General features: G+C 38.7%; 1 protein-coding gene across 4 annotated transcripts in view; it reads left to right on the plus strand.

Moving 5' to 3' along the window:
- Nucleotides 1–24337, plus strand: part of LDAH (lipid droplet associated hydrolase) — a 183642-nt gene that overhangs the window by 62813 nt on the left and 96492 nt on the right. For all 4 annotated transcript variants that reach the window (XR_010599388.1, XM_065587612.1, XM_065587611.1 and 1 more), the window contains one exon: nt 8632–8801. Coding sequence is in view for 3 of the 4 variants with exons in the window: in XM_065587612.1 (XP_065443684.1) it covers nt 8632–8801 (170 nt within the window). In the remaining variant the exon portion in view is untranslated. The remainder of the gene's footprint in view (nt 1–8631; nt 8802–24337) is intronic.

Genomic DNA, 24337 nt, shown 5'->3' on the forward strand with positions numbered 1-24337 from the left:
AAACTGGACTTATGTTGTCCAAATATGCAATAAAAATAAGACAGTTCCTAAAGGAAACGCATAAGGTAAGAAATGTACTAGATTGCTGCCTGCCAGAGTCCAACTCAGGAGCTAGAGCTGGGAGGACTTTTGGGAAGGGCCTTTTACAGCACAATCAGATTGCTCAGCTGAAACATGGCCTTTCTCTGTGAGAAATCAAATGAAGATGGCTTCCGCCAAGCAGGCGGGTCCTCCTCATCACATGGAGTAGACTCAGTGAGTTAGTGATGCCAGAAAATTGCAGGATTTCCACCATGTAACTTCCTCGTTATTATTATTGTAATATATTATTTGTATTCTGGTAGTCCTGAGAGACCCAGCTGAGGTCAGAGCCTTATTGTGTTGGGTGCAGTGTAGACATAAGAAGAGACAGTTCCCATCTTGATGGTCTTGCTGCCAGCCTTCATCACTGACTTGGTTACATCTTTAAACAAGCACTTTCCTGCTTTCTCTCTTGCTGCCCCTCATGTTTGAGAAGAGCTCTCTTTAAAAATCCACAAAGCTACTTCCTTCTCCTCCTTTAAATCACTCCTTACTGCTCACCTTTTCTGTGATGCCTCTAAAGAAACACGATGACAGTCAGGCAGCTGGTGTATTGAGATCATTGCATATTATGGTGACCAATATTGTCTCCTTATGCTCCTGTTTGTCTGTGTTGCCACCTGTTGTCTTTAGTCTTATATTCTTAGGTTCTAAATTCTTCGGGGCAAGGACTGCTGTGGGTTGTTTTTGTCCTGTTTTTACAGCACGGACCTGATCCATGACTGATGCCCCTAAGCGGTATGAATAAAAAGTCAAGATGAAATGAAGTATGATTGTCTCCATTTTCAAGATGACAAATTGGTGCACATGTAGATCAAGTGACTAGCTCATGATCACACAGGAAGTCTGGCAGAGCCAGGAATTGAACCCAAATCTCGTGTCTCCCAGTCCAGGCTCTAGAACCACAAACTGACTATCTGAGTTTTCCCTCCTCTACCATTCATTCCAATTAACCTTCTGAGGTCAGCATGAGCTGCAACTTGATACAGTTTACAGGCATCTAAAAACAAAATCATAACTGGCTTCTGTGGACAGTTTGCAAAGAACAACATTCACTCAAAATACCATTGGTCTATGTACATGGTTGGAACTCAAAGCAGCATCCGTTAGCAGCTGGTGCTGAAGGCAGACCAAAATGTTCCAAGAGCAGACCTCTGTCTTCACCCACTGGAGGCCACTGTGCTGAGTAGGCAGAAGGCGTCCTCTGGTGGCCATGTAAAACAGAGAGAAGCTCTGGCAAGGGAACACAGACAGCAAGCAGTAAATTGGCAATTTCCAAGCAACAGCATCTGTTCCCTTTGTCCTCCTCTATTGCTGCAACAATAACTGGAAGGCGATTTGGGGGAGGGGACTGATTCATGATCAGTTGAAGCCAAACGAAGAGATGGGTGGAGACAGAAATGCCCAGCCACCTGTATGCTGTATAAAGAAAACGTGGGGCAAAGTCCCATACCTCCAAGGACCAGAGGGAAGGGTAGAGGCATCCTAAAATTGTTGGAGAAGGGGCAAATACAGATCCGTTGTCCTCCTCAGAGTTGCCTAAAGGCATCAATGGAGAGTTTCAGCCTGGTGTTCTTTTGTGAAATGGCAGAGAAGATAGCAAGCTACTGGGCCTTCTCCCAGGAAGACTCCCTGGTAGGAGGAAGTTTGTTTGGGGATGGGGAGTTGTATATGAGTGTAGGATTGACTGAGGAACTTCATGGGATCCTTCATTGGAATTCTGATGAGTGTCCATACCTCCTACTTCTAATTGGCTCAGGCCTCATTGGCCCTCCCAGTACTCTTTTTGAGGTAATTTTATATTAGCAGTTTCATGTATACACTTCAGCTCCTCTTACAGTGCTGATGCTTTCCTGCCCTCCTCCCCACCAATGTTTATTTTATAGCCTTGAAAGCTCTAGTAAATGATTAGGGCCTGGCTCCCCACTCTCCTATACCATATGTAGTCCTGTAACTCTTATAACTATAACCATTTTTATATGGTAGCATTTTATACCCATATCACACTTTCTTTACATCAGGGTAAGTGATTATACAAGGTGTAGGGAAACAGAATTCGACCATCAAAACATATGTAAAGTACCTGTATTGACTTCCTATTTGGGCACTCAGGGAGATTTAGTGCTCCAAAGGTCTGTATTTTTATCTCTTAGGTCTTGAAGTTCATCTCGGCAAAAGTAGCTCTCTGCTGATTATTGCTTAGAGAAGTTTTAAATATGCAGAGCAAAATAGACACTAATGTGTATGCCTAGTTAATTTGTTTGCTGTAATTAATTTTTATTTTAAAAACAAATCTTTTTTTTACTGCATTTGTTGTGATCACACAAATATGATTTATTTTTAATACAAGACCCGTTGAAAAACAAATTAGACATTAAAGAATATTATTGCAGACATGGAAAGCAAATATTTGAGAACAAAATATAGATAGTCAATTTTATAAATTAAGTTTCATATTATTTTCTAATAAAGAAAATAATGCACATAAATCAATCCTGAGAAAATTGCAATTTATTTGTGGAGGATACTTTTACAAAAAGTAATTACTCCAATAAACACTAATGAATAGTACGTTTATCTTAAATGTCTCATGAACAGTTCCCTAGGGGAGAAGGGCCCAGATTGAGGTCTAAAGGTTAATCTAAAACACAGTGCTTTAAGAACTTGTTCCTGGTGTCAATAGGGGTTTTTTAAATATTTATTGAACATTCTTTCATGCTGCCCCCACCATTACTTTGGCATTTTACAGTTTGCTAATATAAATTAGCTAGGGTTCAATAATCGAATTGGGCTGGGTAAAGCGTGCAGGCTTTAAGCAGTAGATCTATGGGGGATACATTTTCCAAAAATTTGCCTGTATTTCACGTGCAAAGCAAAAACTGGGCAGTTCAGTTTCTGAGTGCACAGTTCCATGGCTTTTAACATGTTTATTTTGGGTTTCTCAGTGGCAAAAAAAAAAAAAATCCTAGATTCCACGGCCAGAAGTGATCATTTTGATCATCTTGTCTGACCTCCTATATAACACAGACCACAGATCTTTCCCAAAATAATTCCTCGAGCACATCTTTTAGGAAAACATCAATCTGGATTTCAAAATTGTTAGTGATGGGGAAGCCACCATAACCCTTGGTAAACTGTAATCATTGTATGCCTAAATAAGAGCAAGAGCAGTGAGGTGGGTTGATGAGAAGGGAAAAGTTTAGGGTCATTGAACTTGGCATCTAATTATGCAGCCAAACAGTGCTGATGTATTTCCCCATGTAAATCATATTTAGGGCTACTGTGGGGGGGACCAAAACTTAACCCCTTATATACATTTCTGTTCCGTAGCCAGTCATCATCACAATCCCTGCCCTCTTAGCATCCTTGGGTTTCACTTTATCCCGACAGGAGCAAAGAAAAGGCAGGCCCAAAGTTATATTCTCTTCATACTGGACTGGTTAATAAAGCATGGAAAGGGGAACACACTATCATTCAAAGAGTGGAGTTGACATATATCCCTCTGAATTTCTAGATAAACCGTCCCTCTCTGAAACTGAGTGGCTCTTGGAGCAACTTTAGCTCCTCCCCATGTTGTAGCACAGCCCTCTGTTGCCTTAGTATATTTGCAAATAGATGAGTGTCTACTTGTGCTATAGGAGGACCTATTTCCAAGTTCTTTTTTCCCTTCTTACAGTGATGAATTAACCCTTTTTCACCTTTCAAAAGTAGTACATTTTTTTCCTCCCTGATTTGGCAGCCCTCCATCACAGCTACGTTTTCCTGGATCCATGCTACCGTTGACCTATAGGGGTAGGCTTGTGACCATGGAAGATAGACCCTTCACTGGAGCCAGACAAAGAATATGGGAGTCACTGCTAGTTGAAACACCTCAGTGTGTTCAAAGCCAAATGTAAACTCCACCTATTTGCCCACAATAGTATCCTCCATTTCCACAGAGTCATTCATTAAATAAAAGCCAAAACAAAAATAAAACCAAAGCCTGCTTGATAGGAGGGAAGGAAACGAGAGAATATCGTCATCTTTGGAAAAATGGGAAGTGCTCAGTGACAAAGGCCATATAAATAGACTCATAACTGAATAACATAACTGAATGGGTGGCTGAACTGGTTGATTATCTTAAAAATAAAGTAACTGATAGTATCTGCTTTGTAGGTATCTGAAACTCTACTCTTCTATTTAAAAAAAATGAAAAGATAACTTTTCTCACAAGTGGCTGCCTCTAGCACTCCCCTAGATTATCTTCCCTTTATTTCGAAGGAAAGTCTATATTGTGTCTTAGCAGACCATGACTAAAATTTGGGGGTTATGGAATTACTGTGTGAAGTCTTCAACTATGATTAAACATCCTGGGCCAGATTTCAAAGTTTGACCCTGGCAACTGCACAGAGATATTCATAGGTACCCAACTTGAGTGTTCAAAATCCTGTTGCCTAACTGGCCATGTGTGCATGAAAGTCCCTTATTTCCATGCACACTTCAGGGATGTACATGCAAAAATTAGGCATGTACAAAGGTAAGAGTACAATTTCATCCCTGCAGATCTTGCCTGCAGTGTCTTTTATGAGCAACTAGTTTAAAAGAGATCCAAGATCTTGTAGACTTTGTAATGATATGCCCCTGTTTATGGTCTCTGTGTCAGTCTCATGGGGGTTGTTACTGTCTGCTCATATGGCTGTATCGATTTTCTTCTCATCTAATTTCACTCACATACAACACCACCCCTTTCCCCCCTCCAAAAAGGCTATTTCTCTCAAACCCATTCTTCTTAGCAAGGTTAACCAGACAACTAAACTCTGAACAAGCACTTGAATTTAATCTATCATTGTTTTCTGACTCTGGGTTTAATAGAGGTCAGAAAAAGAGATTCTTTAAAGCAATCGCAAGCTTATTTTTCCAAAAGCACATCAGTAGATTAACATTTTGCCAAAGAAAATACAGAAATACAGTATTTCTTTTAATACATTTCAGCTAAATAAAGTCTTAAGACTACATGGCTTGGCTCAGATAGGGTGTATTCAGCATAAGGTACAAGTCATGTAACTTCTGCTATCTAAAAATTCAGCTTAAATGAGCTTCATTTCAGCCGTGCAATTTATTCCACACCTGAGGTGAAGTAGCTCGTCCTTTGCTCTCTTCTCTGATGTAGAGCCATTAGAAAGGGAACTGCCAATGTGTTTGTGCAAATCTTTTTGCTTATATAAAGATCCCATTTAAACATCTCCACCCAAGAAATTCATGTTGATTTTGGACAATCCCTGGATGATTTTATTCTATAAAAATAAATAAATAATCATGTAAACCAATGACACGACCCTGCTCCCATAGATTTCATTCCATTATAAAGGTAACGCTTGCACTGGAGAGACATTTTGAGATAACATGAGACCAGGACAATTTTATATGGGGCCAAAAAAATTAAAATAAATGTAAATATATATGAGGATACACGATGATGTGGGATGGTCTAGAAGTCTTGGAGTTTGGAATGTGTGGATTATTCATGATTGGCAAAGCCGTGAGTGATTTCAGCATCTGCCAATAGGGGTTTTATGGGTCCAGTCCAGTAAATTTCTTATTTGTTCAAATGCTATTAACCATTGATTTGTGGCCATTCTTATTCATCTGTGAAAACAGCTATTGAAATCAGCAGGATTCCACACTGGCGCACATCTGCTTGTGGGATCAGGGCCATCGTTAGTTATTTTCCATGCTGAAAGCAGTTTCATATTTCTCTCTTGTACTATTATGTTTAGAGATGAAAGTTACTAGAATAATCACTGCTGTTAAACAAGGGAAGAAAATCTCATAGAAAAAATAGAAAGTTTCAAACTGGTTTGTTCTATAGGTCTCAGCCCTGCCGTCCTTAGTTCGATTTTCTATTGAAATTAATAGGTGTTTTACCTGAGTAAAGAGTGCAGGAGCAAGGCATAATCTGTAATTTATTGAAAGTTAGCATATGGATCCTAGAAAACTCCAGTACATGTTTATCCTTCCATGCAGTGTTTGTCATACTAGTGTAATTTGGCTTCACAATATACCAGCGTGTGAAAAGAAAAGGACATGCTTGCCGCCTAAAATTAGGCATCTAAATAAGTGGCCATCCTTTCAGTGGTTCTGAGCAACCACAGCTCCTACTGAAATTAATGAGAGCTGTGGGTACCTTAGCATCTTATAGGTCAATTATTTGGGTGTCTAAATATGGATTTAGGTGCCTATCTTCGGGAAGGCTAGTTTGAAAATGTTGGCACTATGTTTGCCCATAGTTGTTGATGTTTTGTGTATTTACACAACTGTTTTAGTATGTCCATTGTATCAGGTAATGAACATACGCATGGTGAGCAACTTTCCCTGACCTGAAGTTTGTAATGTAGAAAGATACAGTATCTGAACCCCAAATGCTCAAAAATCATTATTCATGCCCCACAGAAAATCATGAGATAAATTTATTATTATTTATTATTTATGCATGTTTTCCATTTACCAGCTGGTGTTTTGAGCTTTGTGGTACATATTTTTGAGCTTTTCACTACAATAATGAGAGTTACAGATTTATTTTTGTTTTATTTTATAAAATGAAAGCTGAGATTCCCATAAAATCACTTCTTTCTAGGTACCGGGGCTTTAAGTAAAACATCCGATATTACAAAACTCTCAATAAAATCCACAGAGCGAGCAACACAAGACAAATAAAGGATGGGATCAGAAACAGGCATATAGAAAGAAACTGATTTGCCTAAGGGCCCGCAGTAGGTTAGTAGAAGAGCCTGAAATAGAACTCAGGTCTACTGAGTTCCAGTGAAGTGTCATGCCTTACCCATGAACCACGTTGCTATTCTGAATCTGACATGTTCTGTCTGTACTTTTACTGAGATGAGTGAGGTGGCCAACTATCTCCTGCATGAAGTTAGGCTGCCGAATAAACAAATAAAAAGTAGTAAAGACAATTTTTTGCTAAAAACAGAAATTAAGATGAAAAACAATGTTTTGGCCTTAGGCCCTTATTTGAAGTTTTGGAAAACAGAACAAGCTTTTTCATTTTCCATTACCTGCAGAAAGCCTCATTGGCAAAACATTGCTTCTCATCTAATTTTCTGTCCCTCACATGTGTTTTAATAAAACTTTTTTTTTTTTTCATTTAAAGCAACCTAATATAAATCATACCAGGACATGACCAATAAATAACAGTTTTACTAGGAGTATTAGTTTGGTTGAACAAAGCCCTTTCTGTGGCAAACTCTGTGGTAATTTGCTTGAGGTTTCGGGGGGGAGATATTAGGATACATTATTTTCTTTTAACAATTATCATTTTGCATCAAAAGGTCATTTTATGTAGGCAACTAAAAAGGTAGTCTAGTACAGTATCAGCTCATTCCATCCAGGAAAGTGGCTACTACATGCACAGTAGCTACAGTACATTAATGTGGAAAAAAAAATATTTAAAACTGCTGACTGTGATTGACAAGAAATTTACTGTATGTGGATTTAAAACTTTGATGGCGGCATTAACAGTATTGTGGACTATATTCTCATTTATGCTAAGCCCCCTTTATATTGTGGAAAGGGCCTTTAAAGAGGGTATAAATGTCATTTATTCTATGTATATTATTGTAAATGAAAATTTGGCCCTGTCTACGTTTTTCTCTCTCCCTCTTTCTCTCTTCAGAAATTAAATATATCTGAGTGCCTCACAGTCTTTAATGTATCTATCCTCACAAAACCCCTTCCTGGTAGGGAGATGCTACTATCCCAGTTTTACAGATGGGGCACTGAGACACTTGCCTGGGGTTTCACAAAGTCTTTGACGGAGTGGAGAATTAGCAGTGATCGGTGAAGTCTAAGAATTTGTGTAAATTTATTTACAAGTTTATTAAAGTGGACTCAAAACAATCTGTGTATATCTGTGTATGTGTGTGTGTGTGTGTGTGTGTGTGTGTGCGCGCGTGCCTCTGTATTTTTAAATGTGAGATTTTGGTAGGGTTATTTTGAAGGTGGGAAGCGTGGGGTTGAAGAAGTGGATTACATTATATAATGCACTGAAGGTCCTAAGGTTCATGGTCATTCTGACCTTTTCTGGAAACAAGTTCCACAGCTGTGGTCTGTTTGGAGAAAAAGTTCTATTTTACGTGTGTTAGTTTCGATCCTTAAGTTGCTGGTTCCATTGTTTATGAGGTACATCGCTGTTGTAGGTCTTGATCACACAAGGTAAATTGTCCCTGAGGAACCTGAGTCAGTCCATAGAGTACTTTGAAGATCAGGACCGAAGCCTTGAATTTGATCTTGAATTGAATGAAAAGCCATTGAAAAGAGAGCATCAGGCTGGGATGATGTGCTCTCAGTTCCCTGGGTTGCTAAGTCCTTCCCTTTCTTCAGTTAGACGCAACATTTCACATCCTGTGCAGGTCATAATGAAGGTCTAAGTTTATCAGTGGGTGATCACTCAAAATTACAAATTATTTTCATTTCAGAGAGTTTCCTAGAGAAGTGGGGAGAGATGAGTTAGTGGAAATGCCCTTAAATAAAAGAATGTGTATTTGTTTTATTTTTCAGACACGGATATTAAAGAACTAGAGGATGTCTTTGGACTTCACGGACAAATTGAGCACAAGTTGGACTTCCTCAGAAAGAACGTGCCAAAAGATATGAAGCTTGTGCTGATTGGTCATTCAATCGGTTGCTACATCACCCTTGAAATGATGAAGAGGGCATCAGAACTTCAGGTATGTCAGCCTTGGGGAAGGGAAGTTATATCGCTCAGCAGAGCATCCCCCAAACTTAACATTTGATTAATCAACAAAGACGATAATCGGATTCCACATCCTTTGTTTAGAAGCAGCATCCCCTCTACTTTCAGACCAAGTTCTTATTAAAGTAAATGACGTTCAGTTACTTTTCATGAGTGTCTGACTCCAGAAGAGAGGAGAGTGATACAGAAATATATGATCTGATTTTTCCACTGTAAAGCACTGTGCGTGGCAATTTACGCCCCTGCAAAAGAGATATGGGGAACTGCTGCCAACTCAGAATAGTAGTAATTCCCTATTTGTAAGATGAGGTAGGTATTTATGCAGGACTGATGTATCTCAAAGGATGCCGTGAATGTTAATTAACTTGAGTAATCCGGTTTGGTAATTCAGTAGTAAATGTCATTATTGGCAGTGATGCAATTTGATATGTTTACATTTTAATAATATTATGCAATATATAATTTGAATGGAAGATCACATAACATATACGCTGCTGCATGTCATGGATATAAGGTGGGGTTTTTTTATTAAAAGGGCTACTGCTAGCCAGTTTCAGGATTAACATGCACCTAATTAATGTGTTTGAAAAGCCTATGGTAATATGTGTCAAAATGTTTTCATAATTTTTTAAAATTTCCTTGAACATTTATTTATTATTTAAACATCTGCTATCAGTGCCATGAATTTAAATAATAACCAACAGAATAATAGCCTAGTAAAATGAGGGCCTGATTCAGTCTCTAATTGCTACTGTAATATAAATGTTTAAGAATAAGAATACTTAGGGCTTCCATGGTGCTTTCATAACTTCAGAGCAATTTGCAAACATTAAACCTCACAAAATCCTAGTAAGCCAGAAAAGTAAATATTTCCATTTTACAGAAAGAGAAACGAAGGCCCAACAGTTAACTGGTTTGCACAAGGTTAGAAGGAGGTAGTGATGATACTAGGATTGAAATTCCAGAGTTCCTTGCTAATAATCCTGTGCGGAGACCACTAGATATTTGACATCTGCATTGTGTTGTTGCATGAGAACCTAAAACTGAAACTAGCTAATAATAAAAATTGACATTTTTAAAGGAAAGTATTATGAATCAATCTGCTCTTATTGTCTGAAGATGAGTAAAATGCTAAATGTAAATGAAAAAAGCATAAATTGTGAAAAATGAATTAGAGATTTCAATTTTTTAATTATATAAAGTGTTAGTAGTAGTAGAGTTAAGGACATTCTTTCTTTTTAAATGAAATACAAATGTACTAAAATTCTTGCTTTTGTGGCTTAGACCTAGTTTAGGCAGAGAAGTTTGTATGTGTGAGAGGGGGAAGATCTCGTATCTGGTGACATTTTCCTTTATATCTCAACATTTTCAGTGAGCTCCTTTGTGTCTAATGTTTTCTAGATAGCAAGTGACTTCAGGCAGGGACAGTGTCCTTCCTTTGAATGTGAGTGCCTAACACACTGTCAACACTTAGCAATAAATCATAAGAATTAATAATAGTGAGATTCTTTACTTCCACTCCTCCCAAATATTCACCTTTTCTTTTATATTAATTCCCTACTGGGGCAGGAGGGGGAATACAATGCTCATATATATATATATATAATCCATTCACTTCTTCTTAACTATTTCCCCTCCCATTCAAGCTTTTTCCCTCTCTAAAAGAAACAGCAATTTTTTTCAAAAAATGAAACATTAACTTAACCTGATCTATTTCCACAGGCATAACTCATTCTGTGATTATAAACAAAGTTTTCTGAAGGAACTTGTGTAACTGTTTTTTCTTTTCAAGAAGGGAGTGTTCTAGAAAATATCATGTGCAGTAATTTGTCCAAAAATATCAACTTTTCTTTGGTCTCCATATGTATGATTTTTATTACTCAAATTGTTTTATCTGGTTTCCATTAACTATGAATTGTTGAGTAATTTTTGTTACACCTGGCCCGGTGGATACTGGCAGCATGATATTTGTCAATGTGTTGAAACTTCGGTATCTTTAGGACACTCTGAAACTGCACTGCGCAATGTGTGCTTGAAGTTAATATATGACACGCTACATTTAAGATGCATTTAACAATAGAAAAATATTTGTGTAAGCCAGAGTGTTGTGCAACCTTTGTCCTTTTGCCAAAAATAAGTTAACTGTTATGTTTTATAACGTATGAAGTGTGATAATAAGAAACTTGTGTTTCCATCTCCCTTTTTATTTTTACTGGAATATTTGATTCCCACAAGATTTCAAGCACATATGTGTAGTTTAGTAGCTAGATCATTTGGTTTTATTTTTGTATAGTTCTTTTGTGATATTCCTTTATTATATAAATTTTTGGTTTGGTCTTAAATTCACTGCTTTTTATGAACCTTTCATTGCTCATGTTTTACTGTTCTGATCTGGAGCTTAACGTGTTGTATATATTCTAGCAGTTCACTAGTTTTTATATCCTTAGTGAATATTTAGCAGGTTTAATTTTTGGTACTTAGTTTAAAACACTGTCATAATCTAACCAAATATTGTCCTCTTTATGAACAGTGATGAGAGAAACAGTGATGATAGAATATGCTGGCAGGCATGAAAGGGAAGAAGTGAAATCTCTGTAGCATTGCCCTTCTGCTTCTCTTGCACTCCATGGTTCCTCATCATCCAGAACTCTGGAGGCTTTAAGCTGTGCTAGAGTTTGACATCAGAGCTAGGACTAGGTTGGGGGTATTGTCAGGGATCACCCTATCACCACAGCAGCATCCCTTGCTGGCCTCAGTCCTCTTGTCAGAATTCCAAGTAGGAGTTTCTCTCTGTGTCCTCTGTGTGATTGCTACTGTGTAGTACGGGAGACTCTGCCAATGGTATCTCCAGTGAGAAAAGGGGCAGTGCAGGGGTGGGAATGACCCTCCAAAGGACTGCATTTTCCCGTTTCTCCAGATGCTGAGAATCAGTATAAATGGACAGACAGTTAGATGACTGGCCTGGTTTATGGGTATGTATTTAAGAATAGTCAAAAAGTACCCAAAGCAAGGAATAGGCTTTCCTTGTTAATGAATGGATGTATAAGTCTAAACAAATAAATATTTTTTTGAATCCTGCTAATCTCTCGGCCTCAGTGATACTTTGTGATGGTGAGATCCACGGATTAATTGTGCACTGGGTAAAAAGAAAAATGTGATTCCTTTTAGCAGTTTGTTCTGCTGCCTCTTCTTTTTTATTTGGATGTCTCTATAGTCTTGCATTAGGGGAGAGAGAGAAAATGGGACAAGCCAATTTGCCTTCACTGTGCCAGTCATTCCTTTGTGTTCATAGATTCTAAGGCCAGAAGGAACCACTGTGATAATTTATTCTGACCTTCTGCATGACACAGGCAATAGCCTTTACTGTGACCCTTCTTGGTAGTCTTCTCCAAACAAAACAGACCCAGTCTTGTGTGTGTGTGTGTGTGTGGTGGTGGTGGTGATGATGATGATGACCAGAACTGAACACAAGTTTGAAGGCATCATTGCCTGAAAACATTGTTATCCCATTCCATGTGCAAATTACCCCCAGCTCTTTATCCTCAGTGGTTACAGCTCATTCAGAATCCAGCAGCGTGTCTGAGTATTTCAAATTGTTCCTTCCAATATATCGTACGTTACATTAGTCAACATTGAATTCACCCACCCTGATGCAGTCCAATAACCCTGCTTTGTTGAGTCTCTCTGAAGTTTATCATCTTGACTAACTTAAATAATTTTGTGCCATATGCAAATTTTGTTGCAGTTCATCCCCTTTTTCAGATCATTAATAAATATATCAAACATGGCTAATATGGATTGTTGGGCACCTCACAGTTAACCTTTTGCCATGTAGAAAATTGATCATTTTTGCCCATTCTTTGTTTTCTCTCTCTTAACTAGTTTCCAATGCATGAGTGAACTTTGCCTCTCACCCCATTATTAGTTACATTTCTTCACAGTCTTAGGGACTTAAAATCCCTCACCCTGTGACTATTATCTAAGACTTTGAAAATCCATATGCATCGTTTCAACCAAATCTCCTGTGTCCATTATTTATGTATGTATTTTATTTATTTTTAACACATCCAGAAAAAACGAGTAGAGAAGAGAGACACAATTTTCCTTTACAAAAGTCACTCTCTGATTATTTATGATCATATTATGCTCATATAGATATTTTATCATTCCCTTTAATTTACCTGGTACTGAAAGAAGGCTTATTGGTCTACAATTCCAAGGTTGTTACTATCTTCTTTTTTCTTTTTCTTTCTTTAATAACATGATATATATTACCCTCCATTCTTCCACTTTAGGATCTGCCTTCAAGCCCAAGAAATCCAGCAGTTCTTAAGGTTCTTGAGAGCATTTAGGATTAAAATCAAATTTGGGCCACCAAAATGAATTCTTTCAAGTGGAATCTTCTGTATCCAAAGATTGGCCAGTCCAGCTGCCATGCAAGACATAATGCCTGGTGTCAGCTACATTCCCTTCAAATCTCAGTGCCTCCTTGATGTATCTTTTCCTGCCTTTATGTGACACCTTCATTGGAAGAGGACACCTTTGCCCATACCCCTTCTGATGAGATTTCCAGAACCTCCTTAGCCTTTGCCTCTCTGTTTAATGGTGTAGGGTTTTGCACTCTTTTAGGGCAGACTGTAGCAAATTGCCTGTACAACAAACTTTATTAAAAAATACGGAGAAAATTATAGTAAAAGAAAATAAATGGTTCGCATAACAATATATATAGATTTGCACTCATAAACTAAGTGAAAGCATCAATTAGAAATAAAAGAAGCAGGTGGGGAAAAGGGAGAAAAAGCAATTACCAGTAATTTAAATTAGAATCTATAAAGTATAGAAAATTGGGAAGCTGAAGATATCAGAGAAAAATGAGTGGCTGGGAAGGCTACGGCCAATGAAGAGGAGTTTTAGTGTACTAGAAACAACAGAAATCTTAGCAATGGTTTAGGCCCATTATTAGATGGAGATGGTAAAAAGACGCAGAAATGTTCAGTAAATATTTGTTTTGTATTTGGAAAAGCAGAATTATGTGCTTGTATCATGTGAGGATCATGTACTTTCCAGTCCATCAGCAACCAAGAAGGATGCTATACATAATGTACTAGGGATAAATATTTTAAAATCTGAGGACCCTAGTAACTTGCACCCAAGAATCTTAAAAGAGATGGCTTAGGATCTCTTATCTTCTGATACTAATTTTTTAATAAATCTTGGAATAACAAGGATATTCCAGAAGACTGAAAGAGTGCTAATGTTAAATCAATATTTTAAAAAGGGCAAGTGGGATGACCTGGGTGTGAAATCATTTCCAGGCAAAATTATGGAAAACCCGATACAGGGTTTTATTAATAAAAAAATTAGGGCTGTCGATTAATCACAGTTAACTCACGCGATTAACTAAAAAAAATTAATTGAGATTAAAAAAATTAATCACGGTTAATCGCAGTTTTAATCACACTGTTAAATAATAGAATACCAATTTAAATTTATTAAATATTTTGAATGTTTTTCTACATTTTCATATATATTGTATTCTGTGTTGTAATTGAAATCAAAGTGTGTATTATTTTTTATTACAAATATTTGCACTGTAAAATGATAAACAAAAGAAATAGTATTTTTCAATTCACCTCATACAAGTACTGTCGTGCAATTTCTTTGTCATGAAGGTGCAACTTACAAATGTAGATTTTTTTGGTTACATAACTACACTCAAAAACAAATGTAAAATGTCAGAGCCTACAAGTCCACTCAGTCCTACTTCTTGTTCAGCCAATCACTAAGGCAAACAAGTTTGTTTACATTTACAGGAGATAATGCTGCCCTCTTCTTATTTACAATGTCACCAGAAAGTGAGAACAGGCATTTGCATGGCACTTTTGTAGCTGGCATTGCAAGGTATTTACGTGCCAGATATGTTAAACATTTTTATGCCCCTTCATGTTTCAGCCACCATTCCAGAGGACATGCTTCCATGCTGAGGATGCTCATTTAAAAAAAAAATGCGTTAATTAAATTTGTGACTGAACTCCTTGGGGGGAGAATTCTGTCTCCTGCTCTATTTTACCTGCATTCTGCCATATATTTCATGATATAGTAATCACGGATGATGACCCAGCACATGTTTGTTCATTTTAAAAACACTTTCACTGCAGATTAGATAAAACACACAGCAGGTACCAATGTGAGACTTCTAAAGATAGGTACAGCACTCAACCCAAGATTTAAGAATCTGAAGTGCCTTCCAAAATCTGAGACGGACGAGGTGTGGAGTATGTTTTCAAAAATCTTAAGAGGGCAACACTCCGATGCGGAAACTACAGAACCTGAACCACCAAAAAAAAAAAAAATTAACCTTCTGCTGGTGGCATCTGACTCAGATAATGAAAATGAACATGCGTCGGTCCACTCTGCTATCAAGCAGAACCCATCGTTAGCATGGACGCATGTCTCCTGGAATGGTGGTTGAAGCATGAAGGGACATATGACTCTTTTTAGCGCATCTGGCACGTAAATATCTTGCGACACAGGCTACAATAGTGCCATGAGAACGCCAGTTCTCACTTTCAGGTGACATTGTGAACAAGAAGCAAGCAGCATTATTTCCTGGAAATATAAACAAACTTGTTTGTCTGAGCGATTGACTGAATAATAAGTAGGGTTGAGTAGACTTGTAGGCTCTAAAATTTTACATTGTTTTATTTTTGAATGCAGTTTTTTTGTACATAATTCTACATTTGTAAATTCAACTTTCATGATAAAGAGGTTGCACTACAGTACTTGTATTAGGTAAATTGAAAAATACGATTTCTGTTTTTTTACAGTGCAAATACTTTGTAATCAAAAATCAGTATAAAGTGAGCACTGTACACTTTGTGTTCTGTGTTGTAATTGAAATCAATATATTTGAAAATGTAGAAAACATCCAAAAATATTTAAATAAATGGTATTCTATTATTGTTTAACAGTGTGATTAATCGCAATTAATTTTAGTCGCACGATTAATCACAATTAATATTTTTAGTCACTTGACAGCCCTATAATAAGTTAGAGGATAGGAATATAATAATGCCTGTCAACATGGTTTCATGAAAAATAGGTCTTGTCATACAAACCTGATTTCAGTTTTTACAGGATTACAAGTTTGACTGATAAAGGTAACTACTTAAACGTACTATGCTTGCACTTTTGTAAGGCATTTGACTTAGTCCTGCATGAGATTCTGATTTTAAAAATTAGCACTACACAGTATCACGGCACACATTAAATGAATTAAGAACTGGTTAACTGACAGTTCTCAAAAAGCAGCTGTCATTGCGGGGAATCATCATCAAATGGGGATTGTTGTGGGGTGTGTCTGTCCTGTAGCGCCCCCCTGTCGCTCTAGAGCCCCCCTGTTTACCTAGTGGGGTGCTGCAGGCACCCTTCTCACAGAGCCCTTTAAGAACTCCACACAATCCAGATGGTTGTAAAACAAAATTTCCCTGCTGGGGTTGTACTTCAAATTAAATCCCAAAATAACCTTGAAATAAAGTCCCCTCCTCTCCCCCCCCCCTTGGGCTCAGGGATCACACAGCCCTTTTCCTTGTGACCTGTGGTCTCTGGGAAGAGTTCTCTCCCAGGAGAGCTTGTCCTTCTCTCTGAGCACCCGCCCTACAACTGAGCCCTGGTGGCCTTTTTCAGGCCCAGGTGGTCATTGTTTAATTCAAGTAGGAGTAGAGAGGTTATTTTACCTCTGTATTTGGCATTGGTGTAACCACTGCTGGAATACTGTGTCCAGATATGGTATCCACAATTCAAAAAGGATGTTGATAAATTGGAGCGGGCTCAGATAAGAGCCATGAGAATAATTAATAGATTGGAAAACTTGCCTTATAGTTACAGACTCAAGGAGCTCAGTCTGTTTAGTTTAACAAAGAGAAGGTTGTGGGGTGAGTTGATTACTATCTGTAAATACCTACACTGGGAACAAATATTTAATAATGGGCTCCTCTGTCTAGCAAACAAAGGTGTAAGACAATACAGTGGCTGGGAATTGAAGCTAGACAAATTTAGACTAGAAATAAGATGTAAATTTTTAACTGTGAGAGTAATTAACCATTGGAACAATTTACCATGGGTCGTGGTTATTCTCCATTACGGACCATTTTAAAATCAAGATTGGATGTTTTTTTCCAAAAGATAAGCTCTAGGAATTATTTTGGGAATGTTCTATGGCCTCTCTTATACAGGAGGTCATACCCACAGACTGGAGGACTGTACCCTGGGAAGCAGTGAGTCTTGAAAGAATTTAGGGGTCATGGTGGACAGTAACTGAACGTGAGCTCCCACAGTTGTGCTGTGGCAAAAAGGAATACGGTGATCCCTGGATGTATAAAAGGGGGAATAATGAGTAGGAGAAGGGAGATGATTTCACCTCTTTATATGTCACTGATAAGACAATACAGGACTACTGTGTACTGTTTCAATGTCTACATTTTAAAAAGTATGTTGAAAAACTGAAGAGGATGCAGAAAAGAGCCACAAAATTAATCAAGGGCTACAGAAAATGCCTTACAGTGAGAGAGCTCATTGTGCTTAATTTCTCAAAAAGAAGATTGAGAGGTGAATTGATTGCACTCTGTCATTCCTACTTCTGTCTCCACACACAGAACTGCTCCTTTTGTTCCTCAGTAACAGCCTGAACCTTCTTCCACTTTGATTTCAATGGGAGCAGGATTGGGTCATAAGAGAGGTAAATAACAAGTTAGTCACAATTCCTTTGCCAAGTGATGTATTATGATACAAAATTCAATCCACTGACCCCTTGAGTTAATAATTTAGATTCAATTGTGTTGAAAGCCTGATTATGAAGTTGGGAAGTATTTTCATAATGACAGGAAAGAAAGAAGTCACCACAATATTAAATAAGGGCCTCTTACGAGAAAACAAAATTCTTTAGTATAGAATTGCTGGAAATCCAAGAGGGACTACGGGATCAAAAGAGGGAAATTTATTAACAATACATGAACTGCTAGAACTATCCTTATGTGAGTGTCTGACCTTCGAAATAATGAGAGAATGTTATCAGCAACATGGAAGGATAGGCGGAAAGAGCGTAAGGGTCATGAGGTTTTTATTTTTCTGATGAGATTATGACCTGTGAACATAAGCCAACAGGCACGTGGTGCCATCATTATAGAAAACACTTTCTGAAAGGAAACTTTAACTTAGCCGGTGTAAGAGTTCTTTGAATGAATCCTGTAGTTCGAGAAGTAGACGGCAGATGAAAACCTGTGAAAGAGGCAAAGCAACGTCATGACTGACAGAAAATACGAACACGGGTTTTGATCCCACTTTTGAGGTTTTAACTTCGTACAAGGGGTTTGTAGTCACTGCATAGAGTCTAATTCAGTTACGGTGATCAGCTCTTAGAGTAGTCAGTTGTAATGATCACTTTCGGGAATCTTGGACTTCATTGACAGGTTTGCTTTTGATTGACATTTACAAAGTCTCCGTTGCACTCACGGAACACATCTATCTCTGCCCTATTTTCTGCCTTTTGAACAGTGTCTCTGCCAGGAGTAGGCAGGTCTCAGCCTTAAAGCATGGCAAAGCGTTCTGAGTAAACATTTCCCTAAAAAGAAGCATCTCCTCTTATGCTGGGGGAACATGCTGGCTGTGCTGTGTAGATCTGTGTGTCATGTGCTGGAACACTGGCACGGGAGAAACAAATTAATAGCTTTTCTTGGCTTACACAGACTTGTTATATTTGATTTATACCTAAATGAGAAGTGATAGACTTCTAACCAAGGACCATAGGTGATAGGTAAGAAAGAAACTTGACCATTGGTGCTCAGATACTATTGTGAAAGGCATGATCTGAAAATATAGGGTGAATAGATAAGGAGACTGTAGTTTCATATTGATTGTATGTTACTGAAATGTTACAAATAAAAAAACAAATTAAGGAAATGAACAGGGGGGAAAGAAAGCATCAAATGAAAAGGAAAAACAGAAAACAATAAGGAATAGTTTAACACAAACCCAGTGACAGCAGGCACAGAACTGTTGCACAGATCCAAGTAGAAATAATATTTAACAAACAGTTCAAGAGGGGGGATTGTATAAAATAGCAAATAAAATTGCAATTGGAAAAACCATAATAAAACATAGTGTAAAGCTAGACAACGGAAAGGAGCATTTTTATAATCCTTCTCTCCATCATACCAGATAAATTCAACATATTTTAAACCAGTAATGTTTGGCTGCTATATACCCATCCCCTTCCCATTATCAGCAGCCAGTAGGAAAATGAATGAGGAAAAAGGGGGAGAAACTAACATAATTTGGCCCTGATTCAACAATGCAGTTAAGCAGAGACTTAGGCACATGCTTAAGTATGTTGCTGAATTGGAAACTTTTTGTAATATATCTGTTACTTTTCAGTAATACCCGTTACCAAGTCTGTGTAAATGACAAATCTTTGAGAATCCTTGAAAGTAGGCGCAGGTGGACTGAGTCTGTCATTACAATAAAACTTAGTACAGTTTGCGACCAACTATCACATCTGCAGATGCTGCAAAATCTACTTTTACAAAGGTATGAGAAGTATATTCTCCCACAGAATTCGGTTTGTTTATTTTGCCCATAAGCAGCAGAATAGCTGTGCTGAGAGGAACAGACGTTCAACCAAGCTATAAGGTCCTAGAGCAATCCTTCATCTATCTGGAAATAGCAAGAACTAATGTTAGATGATTTATTAAATCTGCCCAAATATGACAAATAAAATGTTAAGATCCTTGAAGCATCTAGGGAGTAAAAGCTCCTGCAAAAGTTTGTGGAGGACTTTGGACAAAAATTATGGAAGAGGAGGGAAAACAACCTGCATCCGAAAATTCGGGACAAACATAAAGCTATCCTATTTGGGGGAAAGGCAGAAAGCAAGAACAAGCTATAGAGAGCTCACAGCCAGCAAAGACTTCTTAGAGAGAGAGCACCTGCTGACCAAAATGGATAAATTTATGAGATCTCTTTCAATGGTATTAGATTGCAGATCCTGCAACCTTAAAGTCCTCAATCCTACTCCCTTCAACTAAAAAATGTGTCAAGGAATTTGGTGTGTTTTCTCATATTTCACAGTCAGCAGTCATGCAGGGCTGGTTATGTAAGCGTCAGTGCATACAGATTCTCTCTCTGGGTGAATATTCATAATCTGAACTCATCCAAATTACCACATTCTCTATATAGCTCTCTCCATGAAAAGACTCTCTCCGTTACAAAGGAATGAAAAAATTGCAGTCAGATGACAGAAGAATGTGAAGTTAGTGAACTCCTTCGAGTATATGAAATAATTTCAGAGGACTCCAAATGTGGCAAGAGATACACAGACCTGTTAGAAGAGAGATGAATATATACTGATACTATACGTTAGGTAATATGCCTAAGGATGGAGTCAGAGAGCCAAATGTATCCCTAGTGCTTTCATTAGGGATAGGTGTGGCTCCAACTCCTGAGACTCCTAAGAGTAACACCCAGGGCTGAAATTTCTGTCCTCAAAATCAGTCACATGATCCATTGTCAGTTAGGAAATTAAGCCTATTGAGAACAGTTCCCACCTGTTCCCTATGGAGATGTAAGAACATTGCATAGCAGCTCACTGGTGTCCTTAATGCTCTCAAATTCTATCTCTGGGCGGGGAGAGAAGACTTCATCCTGATATATAATGCAAGCATTAGTCACTAAACATAGCACAGGCAAGAGTTCACAAATAAACTGTGGTCAATTGTATTTAACTCCCTATTATTTCAGTTATGCACACTGATATATTATCTGATTTCTTCTAAAATGGGACAGGAGGATGTTTGCTTTAAAATTTCTAAAGAATTTAAACCAATGCTGTTGCCTAAAGATTTTCACTTTCTGCTGTGGCAAACTGTAGCTCAGAGAGCTTTAAAGGCATAGGTCTCCTTTCTATTTGAGTACTGCATTAAAATGCTAATTTGGGGCTTGTTCTCAGGAAGTGGTGCTCTGCCAGTGCAAAGAGAACTACTGTGTAGCTCCATCCACATGCTTCTGGAGGCAGGAATACACAGATTTTGGCCTGGTAAAACCCAGTTTTGTCATCCCAACTCCCAGGCTTCCTGCTTTAAGCTGCTTCTACAGGGTTGGAGTTTCCTTCAGTTTTTGGATTTCCCTCCTCTCCCATGGTGAAGGGACTGCCGGGTCACAGAATGGCTGGAGTATCCTCCACAGGGTGGCTCTAAAACCCAGCAAGAGAATTTTTTCCCTCTGTATCCCACTAAGTTTGCCCAGCTCTCAGTCAGGTTACTCAGACTCGGCACTAGGCAGCGAGTTCATCCTTCATGCTATCCATAAAGCTGACTGGAACTCAATGGCTGTTTGTTGAGCGGCAGTAGTACTTACTGTATTCTTAGGTTCAAACAGTTCTCTGTAGAGACCCTAGTACGCATAGGTTTCTACTATCTAAATCTGTTCTTGTCTGCAACTGGGTGTTGGCTAGAAGCAGTGAAACATAAGGGTCAAGTGACCATGTAATAAATTTCAGTATAGTTTGGAAATACAAACCATTAAGACTAGGAGTATGTAGAACTCTTAAAGCTTCATATTAAGAAGGGATTACCTGCTTCAACTGTCCCTTTGTTGTACACCCTCTGGGTCTTGGCTGACAAGATCTTAAACTTCTAACCCAAATCTCATTGTCCCCCCCCAAACATAAAGTAAAAAGTTGAGATAATCTTTGGGGTTCTTCAGGCTACTTGTCAGAAGTTCCTTCCTGATTCTGTGTTCTAAAGAGGGGTGTCTTAAAATTAATCTTGACTCAGAATGATTTGTTTTAGTCTCCTCACTAATATTTCAAGCTGTGTTTCCATTACATATCACCAGAACACAATTGCTCTGATTATGCTGTCCACATGGAAGCTGCAGTTCATCGCGTCGTCAACACTTGAGGTGAGCCATTTAGTCCTGTATTTGCTTGGTTGTGTTTAGCACCAGAACAAAAGAAATTTAGATAGAAAATCAATGAGGATGAAGATGGCAAAATGATTGTAAATGAGTGGACAGAAAAGATAGATATATATTCTTAAAAAGTAAAATAGACACCCCTCATGTTAAATCCATTCCTCTTGCAATGCTCCGACAGAAGCAGATCAAGAACTACAACGATATGTCTTATCACCTAGTTCCTGCTCACCTCTGTTGAAAACCAAGAAGGTAGTCCAGGGGAAGGTTACAGTAATGTGGAACTAGGGTTAAAAGGATATGGGTGCTTTAAATAAATTTTGAACTGTTAAGTGACTAGTTCCTGGATATTGCTCTATGCCTACGGTTGAAGACAGTAACTGCTTTCTAACCTACACTGCCAAACATCTCTTCTTGAATGATTTTTAAATTGGTGAAACAGCTATTCAATCTGTACCCTATCCTGCCAAGGTAGTAAACATCTCCTACAGTGTTGAGTGTCCTCGGATCCCAGTGAGTACTACTCAGAACCTTGCATGATCAGGTCCCAAGTTAGGAAAATGTATAGCTAGCAAATCTTGAAGACGAAATTAAACTGATATCTGACAGGGTGGTAATAAAAGACAAAGCTTGATGTGTTAGATATTCTTGGTAGTCCATTGATCCGATGATGACAAATCTGTGCAGATCATCTGTTGTTGGTCTTATGGTGTGCCCTCTGATGGCTATACAAGCCAATTCTAGAGGTGCACATTTTGCTGCAGATGGTGCATGGGAAGTTCGCGGTCAGTGGATTGTGCGCTGCTGATGCTTTGTGACGTCGTTCGCGTGCCTCTTGTAGACGCTGGCAGTGGTCTTCCTCAAAGGCGATGCAAGTATTTCTGACTGTTGCACGCCACTGTGTTCTGTTGCTGGCGGCATCCTCAAGGTCCCTAGGTTTGATACTGTTGTACTGCAGATTGGCTTTGATGGTGTCCTTGTAACGTTTCCGTGGACGATCTATATGCCGGATGCCCTGGGAGAGCTCACCATACAGAAGCTGACGGGGGATTCTGTTGGCATCCATGCGGCTGACATGACCTGTCCAACGTAGCTGTGACTTCATGATCATCATTTTGATGCTTGCCATCTGGGCTCTCTCGAGGACCTCGAGATTGTGCACTTTGTCTTGACAGCGAATCTTCATGATGTTGCGGAGGCAGCGCATGTGAAATGCTTCAAACTGCTTGATGTGACGCCTATATAATGTCCATGTTTTGCACCCGTACAAAAGAGATGAAAGAACAACAGCTCTGTACACAAGCAGTTTTGTTGACATCCGGATGTTGTGGTGATTTAAAACTTTGACACGCAGACAGCCAAGTGCCTGGCTTGCTTTGGATATTCGTGCATTGATCTCATTATCCAGTGATCCATCACTGGATATGACACTACCCAGATATTTAAAGTTCTCCACTACTTTCAGCCGTCGATGGAGATACTTGGGACAGAAGCATTTGATCCAGGTGCAGGTTGATGGAAAACGCCTGTCTTTCCGAGGCTGATAGTTAGTCCGAAAAGTTGTGAGGCCTCAGCAAACTTGTTGACAATGTGCTGAAGATCATTTTCAGTGTGAGCCATGAGGGCACAGTCGTCAGCAAAGAGCGCCTCAAGAAGGAGTTTCTGCACTGTCTTAGTCTTTGCATTCAGGCGACGGAGGTCAAAAAGTGAACCATCGTGCCGATATTTCAAGTATATACCTCGGTCTAGATCTTTCATTGCATGGTTAAGGACATATGCAAAGAACAGATTAAATAGGACAGGAGCAAGAACACATCCTTATTTCACGCTGTCGGTGATGTTAAAGGGGGCTGATGTGGCTCCATCAGACAATACTTTGCTTGTCATGCTGTGATGAAAAAGGCGTATAATCTGGACAAATTTTCTTTCGCAGCCAAGTCATGTTAGAATGGTCCAAAGGGCTTTCCTGTTGACGGTATCAAACGCCTTTGTCAGATCTATGAAGATAGCATACAGGTGCATGTGCTGTTCAATGCACTTCTCTTGTATTTGTCTGACAGCAAACACCATGTCGACCGTGCTCCGGCCAGATCGAAAACCACATTGACTTTCAGGTAGATTTGCCTCGGAAATACTGGCTATTAGGCAGTTCAAGATGATGCAGGCGATGATCTTCCCTCCAACAGAGAGGAGGGATATGCCTCTATAGTTTCTACATTCTGCTTTGCTGCCTTTGTTCTTGAAGAGAGAGACAATAGTAGCATCGTGAAGGTCCTCTGGTATGTTTTCATCCTCCCAGGTGTTGATGATAATGCTGTGGAACACTGCTAGTGCTGCTGGACCTGCTGCTTTGTATATCTCTACTGGTATCCCATCTTTTCCAGGAGCTTTCCCTGAACTCATCTGGCTAACAGCTTTTTTAATTTCATCTATAGTGAGCGGAAAGTCAAGATCTGTCAGAGCAGGTTGTTGTGGAATTTCATTAAGGACATTATTATTCACGTTTGATGGTCTATTGAGAAGGTTGCTAAAGTGTTCTCGCCA

Source organism: Chrysemys picta, chromosome 3, assembly GCF_011386835.1.
Source record: "Chrysemys picta bellii isolate R12L10 chromosome 3, ASM1138683v2, whole genome shotgun sequence".
NCBI classification, from domain to species: domain Eukaryota; kingdom Metazoa; phylum Chordata; order Testudines; family Emydidae; genus Chrysemys; species Chrysemys picta.